At 40.3% G+C, this 10,440-nt stretch overlaps 1 protein-coding gene across 1 annotated transcript in view; it reads left to right on the plus strand.

Moving 5' to 3' along the window:
• LOC106868660 (condensin complex subunit 3) overlaps positions 1 to 9,306 on the plus strand; it is a 30,620-nt gene extending 21,314 nt beyond the window's left edge. Inside the window, exons 13-18 of the mRNA XM_089365793.1 lie at positions 420 to 671; positions 1,316 to 1,497; positions 2,991 to 3,138; positions 3,988 to 4,158; positions 5,789 to 6,362; positions 8,590 to 9,306. Coding sequence (XP_089221919.1) covers positions 420 to 671; positions 1,316 to 1,497; positions 2,991 to 3,138; positions 3,988 to 4,158; positions 5,789 to 6,331 — 1,296 coding nt within the window. The 3' untranslated portion in view covers positions 6,332 to 6,362; positions 8,590 to 9,306. The remainder of the gene's footprint in view (positions 1 to 419; positions 672 to 1,315; positions 1,498 to 2,990; positions 3,139 to 3,987; positions 4,159 to 5,788; positions 6,363 to 8,589) is intronic.
• The last annotated feature ends 1,134 nt before the right edge of the window (positions 9,307 to 10,440 follow it).

The raw sequence follows: 10,440 nt of genomic DNA on the forward strand, positions 1-10,440 counted from the left end.
ACCGCAAGACTTAAAGTTGCAGTTAATGTTGTCATGATGAAAAGTAGGTCTGGAGAGATTGTAGTGTTTAAAGGGACAAGCTAGAGGGACTGGCACAGATGTTTTGCTACAGAGGAGATACATGGTTGAAGGAAATCAAAGGAAGGTAGTGATAGGGGGCTAGAGCAAACTCACAAGGTACAAAAAGTGAGCATAAGAGAAGATATGGACAGTAGTGTCTTTTATACATAGCCATTTACTAAATCTAGAAGTAGTGGTAGGTTGCATTTGCTGGGCACAATTTTTTCTACCAAATCACCTCAAGTATAGATGGGAGAATCAATTTTATTCTGGATTAATTTTGACTATGTATTTTAGTACTTTACCTGTACTTTTTTGAATGCTCTAAATGAATCTGGTGGTACTTCTCTCCATTTAAGGCGTGTCATATCGAAGTGGAAGTCGATGCAGTGAAGGTGACTGCTCTGAAAGCAATCTTTGATATTCTGCTAGTGTTTGGAATTGATCTGTTTGTGAATTCTTCAAGCAGTGAAGAAGATGGTGAAGCTAATTCTTGTTCAGAGATTAATGAAACTGCAAATAATTTAGAGTCGAATTTGGAAGAAAGCAATCAAGAAAAATCTGGATCCAGTGTAATGATAGCACTACTCTGTAAACAGATGGATTCTGAGGTGAGTTTGTTACTTAACTACAGTAATCCCTCAACGATCATGGCTGTTAAGTTCCTAACCTTCCCCCACACGTGATAGGTGAAAATCCGTGAAGTAGAGTAGGATTTTACTGAAATATTTTATATGCATTATACTGTACTGTAAAGGTTGTTTATAAATATCTTATATGTAAAGGCACATGGCTCTGTGTTTGAGCATAGGGTTCACATTCATGAGGTGGTGAGTTCGAATCCTGGACCAGGCTGTGTGTTGTGTTCTTGTGCAAGACACTTTATTTCATGTTGCTCCAGTGTACTCAGCTGTAGAGTTGCGATGTCATTGGTGCCAAGCTGTACCAGTCTTTGTCTTTCCTTTGGATAACATTGGTGGTGTGGAAAGAGAGGAGGCTGGTATGCATGGGCGACTGCTGGTCTTCCATAGATAGCCTTGCCTGGACTTGTGCCTTGGAGGGTAACTTTCTAGGTTTAATCCCATGGTCATTCATGATTGAAGGGGGTCTCTACCTCTTTTCACCCTATATAGATTATGATTTTTTTTTTCTGAGTTTGTGATATAGTTTTTATGTGGGTTTTATTTAAAGTATTATATGGTACCACAGAATGTTTTTATACTGATTTTTATACACATGTGCAAATATTATACAGGTTTGTGAAGTCCAAACAGTTGCTGCAGAAGGTCTGGCGAAATTATTGCTTGCTGGTCGAATAGTTGCCTCCAAAGTTCTTACTCGTCTAATTCTTTTATGGTTTAATCCCCTCTCCGAAGATAATTATTACTTGCGCTGCTGTCTAGGAACATTTCTTCCAGTCTTTGCATCAGACTCTGCGTAAGTATTAAATTTTCTTCTTAATGAGAAGTCAAATTCTCCTAATTGCTTATTGTCCATTGTTCCTCATTGCTCTCTGTCTCCATTCAATCACCCCCCCCCCCCCCCACCCTCTTTTCTAAAATGTGAGTACTCATGTGAGCTCTTCTGCAGCAAGAAACCTATTCTCCATACATTTACTCATCTTCAATCCAACATCTCTTAGTGTGAATTTGCTCCCTTGGGTGTCTCACAAACTGCCTCACTAATGCTGGTTGCACGAAAAGCACCCAGTACATGCTGTGAAATGATTGATTTTAGGAAGGGCATCCAGCTGTGAAAACCATACCAACACAGACACTAGAACATGATGCAGTCTTGAGCCTATCTCATCCTGTCAAACTATTCAACCCATGCCAGCCTGAAACAGATGTTAAATGATGGTGATGATGATGATGATGTTCCACTCGATCACTCTCACCCTCTCTTCTAAAATGTGAGTAGTCATCTAGCTCCTCTACAGCAAGAAACCTGTTCTACCTTGCCTCCTTCTCTCATACTTTTACCCATGGTGGTGTAGTGGTGTGTGGTGTGGTGTGATGGTGTTGGGATGTGGAGGAGGCGAGGGTGGGGAAAGCAAGGATAGGGTGTGGGTTAGGCTGAGGGTAGGGGTATGTGAGTAGGCTGAGGGTGGGGGTAGAGGTGGAGTATGTGGGAGTGGGTTTAAGGGATGGGATTGATAGGGAAAGTGGAGTTGGATTGTGTAGGGGTGGGGTTACGAGGAAGCGGTGACGATGAAGGGAGAGGGGGAAGGAAGAAGGTGGGCAGGAGTGGAGAGGAGAGTATGAGTGAGGAGAAAAAGTAGGAATCGGAGCAAGAGAGGAGAGGTAGGTGTGAGGGAGAGAGGAGAGTTGAGCCCATGTGGCGCAAAGGAGATTAATCCCTGTTCACAGTGCAAACGGGAGTCCGGATGGTCCCTGTGCAAGGACAATCCAAATGCAGACAGGTGCTGCAAAGTGACCAGTAGAGCGGAAATGGTGCGAGACCGAGGTGTCATTGCTGAGTCGGATGTCTGAGGTGTTTCGCGAACCGGTCAGTCAAGTGGCGTCCCGTTTGCCCGATGTATAGAGAAGGGCAGAGAGAGCAGGAGATGCAGTAGATGACATTGGTAGAAGTGCAGGTGAAGGAGTCGGTGATTTGATAGGGTCAATGATTGGTGTTGGAGAGGTAAGGGCACACATGTATATGCATATACACAATACCCACATATATATAATGAGAGAGTGAGAGCCTCTTTTATTTTTCTACCTCCAAAATCTGTTTCATAGGTCTACATAATTGCTGCTGCTGCTGCTACTACAGCTACTACTACAATTCTAATATATTAAGTATGCTGCTTATCTATCATCTGTCTTCTTTTTTAATTTTTCGAAACGCCCTCCCTATACTCATCAATAAAAACAAGCACTTTTTTATTTTTACCTCTCTAAATTAAAATGCTATTCATTTTACAGTTTGAACCAGGAGCTAGTGGTTGACAGTTTTCTTCCAGTGGTTAAGACTTTATGCAATGCTCCAGCCTCCAGTCCCTTGTCCAAAGTAGACACTTCCAAAGTCTGTGATCTGTTGATTGAATTAACCAGACCAGGAACATTCTGTAAGGTTAGTGAAGTCTATCATGTATCTTTATTGTGCATCGTCTACTTTTATCATGTGTCATCCATGTGTCATCCACTTTATCGTGTATCACTGTCTTGAGGGGTTTAAATGAACAAATAAGCTGTGGTGCTTATTTTTTTCTTTTATAAGTCTGGTACTTATTCCCTGTAACTTAGAAGTTCAGCAAAGGAGACTGATAGAATAAGTACTAGGCTTCCAAAGAATAAGTCCTGGGGTCGATTTACTCGACTAAAGGTGGTGCTCCAGCATGGCCACAGTCAAATGACTGAAACAAGTAAGAGTAAAGAGTAAATATCCCCAGGCTGAGCAAAGTCTTGTGAGTGGATTTGGTTGATAGAAACTGGAAGAAGCCCCTTGTGTGTGTGTGTGTGTGTGTGTGTGTGCGAGAGAGAGAGAGAGCTTCCTTGACTTAGCATGATAGTTGTAAAGGAATGTTGCTATCATGCAGGTGGTGTTCTTTGTTACCATTCTTCTGTGAAAATGTCTAGTCATGGGAAATTATTACTTTACTTGGATACAAGTGAGGGTTTGCAACAGGAAGTGCATCTGACTGTAAAAAAAAAAATCTGCCTCAGCAAATATCATCTGACCCATACAGGTATGGAAAAGTGGACGTTAAAGTGATGGCGATGTATGTTTTTATTTTTTTTTGCTAGTTGAGATAGTAGTACAATGTAGCTGATGTTAAAGGATATGTTTGTTTTATCTTTCCTTTTTTCTTTTTTTTTTTTTTGCTAGTTGAGATAGTAGTACGATGTAGCTGATGTTAAAGGATATGTTTGTTTTATCTTTCTTTTTTCTTTTTCTTTTTTTTTTTTTCCTGTTTTGTAGGAAAATTTAAACCACGACAAAATTCTTCTCCAAGTGTGCAATGAAATTCTTTCCAATCCAAACTCCTTCAGTGTTCGCCCGTTGAGCCGAGTATTGAATTATCTGGATCTAAATCAAGATAGCATCACAATGTTGAAAGATCTTCACACACTAATGTCAAAAATACTCTCTGTGAGTATATTGTTGATTTTAAATGTTCAGAATTTATTTTTCTGCTACTCTGTTTCCCTTCCTCTTCAACTTCTTTTTTCTTACTTTAAAAGTTTTTAGTTTATTACATCAACCCTAATTTGTTTTTCTGTCTTGTACTTAGTTTATTGATGTCTGTTTGTTGAAATGCTAAGTTACAAGAGTTATACATCTTTTTTTTAGGCCAGTGTAAATGAAAACATGGACACACACACACATACACATCATCATCATTGCTTCATGTCTGTTTTCCATGCTGGCATGGGTTGGACAGTTTGACTGAGGTCTGGGAAGCCAGGAGGCTGCACCAGGCTCCAATCTGATCTGGCAGTGTTTCTACAGCTGGATGCCCTTCCTAACACCAACCACTCCGAGAGTGTAGTGGGTGCTTTTTATGTGCCACCTGCACGGGAGCCAGTCGGGGCAAGGAGGCACATACACACATATATATACAGTTAAGAGAGAGACCTAGAAATGCTCAATATAGAAAACAAGTAGTAGTACTCAAATGATCTGAACTTTGAAGTTTTTATTGAGGATTAAGTTCACGGGGCAAAGAGTGGCTATAAGATGAAATCCAAGTGAGCTGATATGGAAATAGTGATGCAGATAAACACAATTAGGTTTGGTATACATAAATATATATATGTATATAACATACATTTATAGATTTGTTGGCACTCCGTCGAGGGTTCCCGTTGATCCGATCAACGGAACAGCCTGCTTGTGAAATTAACGTGCAAGTGGCTGAGCACTCCACAGATACGCGTACCCTTAACATAGTTCTCGGGGATATTCAGCGTGACACAGTGTGGCAAGGCTGACCCTTTGAATTACAGGCACAACAGAAACAGGAAGTAAGAGTGAGAGAAAGTTGTGGTGGAAGAGTACAGCAGGGTTCGCCACCATCCCCTACTGGAGCCTCCAGGAGCTTTAGGTGTTTTCGCTCAATAAACACGAGTCCGCTGCCCTAACCACTGGGCCATTGCACCTCCTTACATTTATAGATATATATAGGGATATATGCTTCTGTCCTCTTTCTTGTATCTCTCTCTCTCTGGGTAATTATGTACCTCTTCTATAGCAAGACACTTGTTTTTGCCTCTCTGACAGGAGTTCCCATCCTCAAATATCCCTACTTCTCTCAAAATTCCTTGTCTCGTGAGTTGCTTGGTGACCCCTGCCAGTGTTGGTGCCATGTAAAAAGCATCCAGTCTGCACTGTGAAGTGGTTGGCATTTGGAAGGGCATCCAACTGTAAATATCATGCCAAAACTAATCTTGCCTGTGTTAGTGCCATGTAAAAAGCACTGAGTCCTTTTTATGGCCAGCTGCTCTTCCTTCTTTTCACTGACCCCCACCTGTTTCCAAGTAAAGTAATATTTCCCATGACCAGATATGTTTACATGGAAAGTTAGGAACAAAGGCCACTGCTTGCATGATAGAATTATTGCTGAAGGCACTCACCCATGGTGCTTCTCAGTGGGATTGAATTTGATTGGAAGATTTAAACTTTTCACCACACTGCCATGTCTACTACAGTATTTTTTTATTGTCTGTTTTTGTTAATTTTTTTCTTTTTTTTTTTTTGTATATTTCTTTTTAATCAATAGGTCGTCAAAGACAAAATGAGTTTGAAAGCCCTGGTGAAATTCTCACAGCAAGTAGAGAAAGCTTTGTCTGCATGTGAAGAAAAAAGTCGAGTTAACAGCATCGGGCCTGAGTGTGAAACGCAGAATGGTGACAATAATGATTTGGCATCTGAATGTGGAACAAAAAGTAGCGACAGTAACAATGCGGCCTCCAAGTGTGGAACAGAAACTGACAATAATACCGTCACATCAGAGTGTGGAACAGAAACTGACGGTAATACCGTCACATCAGAGTGTGGAACAGAAACTGACGGTAATACCGTCACATCAGAGTGTGGAACAGAAACTGACGGTAATACCGTCACATCAGAGTCTGGAAAAGAAACTGACGGTAATACCGTCACATCAGAGTGTGGAAAAGAAACTGACGGTAATACCGTCACATCAGAGAGTGGAACAAATATTGATGGGAGCAGTGTTGTGTCTGAGTGTGAAACAAAATCTGACAGCAATAATACAACATCTGAGTGTGACACAAATGTTGACGGGAGCAATGCAGCATGAAGATTGTGTGAAACTGCAAAATAAAATGAAGGTAAGTTAAACTGATGTCTAGTCAATTAAATCTGGTGATTAGTGCTGTGACTTGTTGGTTCTCTTAGGATACACTGTTAAATTGAAGTTTGTTTTCTACTGTTTAGGTCAGATCTGGTCTGTTTTTTTAACCCTTTAGCATTTAGCTTATTCTGTTAAGTGTAATGCATATTTATTTACTTTGTTTTCAATTAATCATGCATTGTTGTTGTTGGCACTCCGTCGCTTATGACGTCGAGGGTTCCAGTTGATCCGATCAACGGAACAGCCTGCTCGTGAAATTAACGTGCAAGTGGCTGAGCACTCCACAGACACGTGTACCATTAACGTAGTTTTCGGGGATATTCAGCGTGACACAGTATGACAAGGCTGACCCTTTGAATTACAGGCACAACAGAAACAGGGAGTAAGAGTGAGAGGAAGTTGTGGTGAAAGAGTACAGCAGGGTTCGCCACCATCCCCTGCCGGAGCCTCGTGGAGCTTTTAGGTGTTTTTGCTCAATAAACACCCACAACGCCCGCTCTGGGAATCGGAATCGCGATCCTATGACCGCGAGTCCGCTGCCCTAACCACTGGGCCATTGCGCCTCCACAATCATGCATTACCTTGTATCTTTGAGATTTTCACGATGTCATTGCTTATTTTTAGAAGGACATTATAGATTAAATGTGAGAGGCTGCATCTGGCTGGTCTAAACATAAAACACAGAATATTGAGACTGAATATGGCCAGTTTGAATGGTAAAGGGGTTAAACAAATACATCATCGTCATCATTTAACATCCACTTTTCCATGCTTGTATGGGTTGGGAGGAATTTGTTGAGGCGAATTTTCTACAGCTGGATGTCCTTCCTGTCATCAGCACTCACCTGTTTCCATGTAAATTAATATTTCCTCAAGGCCAGACATGTTTTCACAGAAGATTGGAAACAGACACTGCTGTCATGGCAGTGACATTTGTTTGCAACTATCACATAGTCAAGACAAGCAGATAGTAACACACACACGTATACATACATACACACACACACACACACACACACACACACACACACACACATGTATATGATGGGCTTTATTCAGTTCCCATCTACCAAACCAACTCACAGTATTTTGGTTGGCCCAGGGCTGTAGTAGAAGATACTTGCCCAAGTTGTTTTGCCGTGACACTGAACCGGAGACCATGTGGTTGGGAAGCAAACTTCTTACCACTCAGTTACACATGCACCTATTTTTAATGTCTAATTTTTCTATGTTTGATGAAATAGATAAGAGTATATCGGGGAAGCGTTTTCTATGGCCAGATACCTTTCCTGACACCCACCTGCAGTTGTTACTGAGCAAGATAATAATTCCACAACCTATCAAACAATGAATTGCCTGGACCTTGGTTATGCAAAGAACTAGAAACAATCAACATTATGCATGAACCTTCGTTTACAAAGATCATTTGACATATTAAAGAAAGCATGTCTGGACATGCTTTCAAAGTGGATTGCAAGCAAATGACACTGTTTGAGGAACAGTGAGGCTTTCGTTTACAGGCAGCAAACATGTGGATAGTGAGGGGAAATACTTGCTCACTCACACAAGCCCACAAACTTGCACACATGCATGCACATCATCATCGTCATCATCATCGTTTAACGTCCGTTTTCCATGCTAGCATGGGTTGGACGATTTGACTGAGGACTGGTGAACCAGATGGCTATGCCACGCTCCAATCTGATTTGGCAGAGTTTCTACAGCTGGATGCCCTTCCTAACGCCAACCACTCAGAGAGTGTAGCGGGTGCTTTTATGTGCCACCGGCACGAAGGCCAGTCAGGCAGTACTGGCAACGGCCACGCTCAAAATGGTGTATTTTACGTGCCACCTGCACAGGAGCCAGTCCAGGGGCACTGGCAACAAACTCGCTCGAATGTCTTTTCACGTGCCACTGGCACAAGTGCCAGAAAGGTGATACATAATATATACACACATATATGCTTATGGCCTTCACTGGCTCTGAAACTGGTAAGGTTAATGCTTTCGCTGTTCCTCTTGTAGTTTCAGTTATAGAAAGCATGCCAAAGCTGACACCCAAGCTTGGTGCAACCCTGTGGCTTGTCAGATTCTGTTAAACCATCTAACCCATGCCATCATGGAAAAACAGATGTTAAAAGATGATGTTGAGGACGATGATTTAATTGAAATTGTAATTATGTTTTGTTGTTTTGTTTATTTCAGATACTGAAGCTTAATATTAATGCCAACAACGCCATGTAACCAATTGTAGTTCTGTCTTTATTGAAGAATTCCAAGTTTATTTATCTTCAACTACTCTTTCAAACTCAACAGTTAACAAGGCAGACTGTAGAGCTGATCAACCAAGCTGAAGTTTCAAAATCCATCTGAATCCTTTTCATATATTTTATATACTTGTGAAATTTCTTTAAAAACAACAACTTTGTGTATTGAGTATTGAGTTTCCCCAGAGTCAGCTTTTGGTTGTGTTCTGGACTTGAACCGAGTAACATTCTACAAGACCTACCACAAATTAATCGGTGTTCACAATACAATATAATCATAATACTACACTATGTAAATCCTATGCCATTGCTAGTTTTTTTAATCCTCCTCTCTTTAGTGATGCTATTACTGATTTTTTAAAACACTTTTCTCTTCTATGTGATTTTGTCCTTGTGCACATCTTGAAGAAGCAACCTTGTTGAAACTTCTGAATGGAGCAATGTTTTGTTTTATTGGATACCAGTTCTGTGACTTAGGAATCAGAAGCTTCTGGTATTTCAGCAACATACAGAGCTGAGAATATGGTGTGAGTGAACTGTGTACTGTGAAATGTGATGTGAATGTTTTAGCATACAGTTGTCCTGTTAATTGTTTTTAATTTAGATATACAAGGTGTGCAGTTTCGAGAGGAGGGTTAATCAGTTACATTGACCTCAGTACTTGACTGACAGTTTATATTATGGTGGAGTTGTCATTATAATAAAATGTATCACTTCATAACTGAAAATAAAATTTAAAAAAAAATTGTATTGCTGGTTTCTATTTTTTTTTATATTCATTCCTTCTTATACACACACACACACACACACACACACACACACACACATTGGACATTGCACACACACACACATGTACCTACCTACCTACCTACCTACCTACCCATCCACCCATGGTGTTATGGAATGAGCTGTTGATGGTGGTCAGAGTGTGCAACCTTTGCCATCGATCGCATTTTAGAAGTTATTTCCTGTTAAAGTTGTCGTATTTGGGTTATTTCAACCAATCAACGATGTGTATTCGGTTGAAGAAAGCTACCGCTGTTTGCGATAGTAATCGAAGAGGAACAACTTCCGGGTCATTTCTATTAAATGTCACCACTCTGAAAAATCAACACCACAGAGCAACGAGTTCGCAGCTAGCTTTTTTGTTGTTGACGTGTATGTAGTTTCAAAATGCCTTATTTTACATCTATGAGTTGTATTGTTATTGTCATGACTTTATCTTAATATAATCAACAACAAGCACATTTCATCAAATTAAAAGTCTTTATTAGATAAAAAATACCATTATCAAAACACGAAGGTAAAACAAAACAAGTAACGGTTTATACACCGGATAATACGGAAATTGTAGTGGTAGTGACCAGTTCGGTTGCTAGTTGATAGTGTAGAAGGGAGGGAAAGAGCAAGGAATGCATGGTGCTGACTAGAAAGGATAAAGGTGACATCGTCTTCGCTCACCGTACGAATAAAACAGAGTGGTGACATTTAGTAGAGATGACCCGGAAGTTGTTCCTCTTCGATTACTATCGCAAACAGCAGTAGCTTTCTTCAACCGAATACACGTCGTCGATTGTATGAAATTACCCAAATACGACAACTTTAATACGAAATAACTTCTAAAATACGAGATTTTGTCAAAAATATTCAGAGTAAACTGTGTTCTATGTGAGAAATTCTACCAGTATTCGAAGTTTCAAACTGTTTAGTTAAAAAAACAAAAAAAAAACAAACTAATTAAAAAATCTGTGATTGAGATGGAATAGATCCAAATAGATCCATATTTACT

The sequence above is a fragment of the Octopus bimaculoides genome, chromosome 18 (assembly GCF_046866305.1).
Source record: "Octopus bimaculoides isolate indiv1 chromosome 18, ASM4686630v1, whole genome shotgun sequence".
In the NCBI taxonomy this organism is placed as follows: domain Eukaryota; kingdom Metazoa; phylum Mollusca; class Cephalopoda; order Octopoda; family Octopodidae; genus Octopus; species Octopus bimaculoides.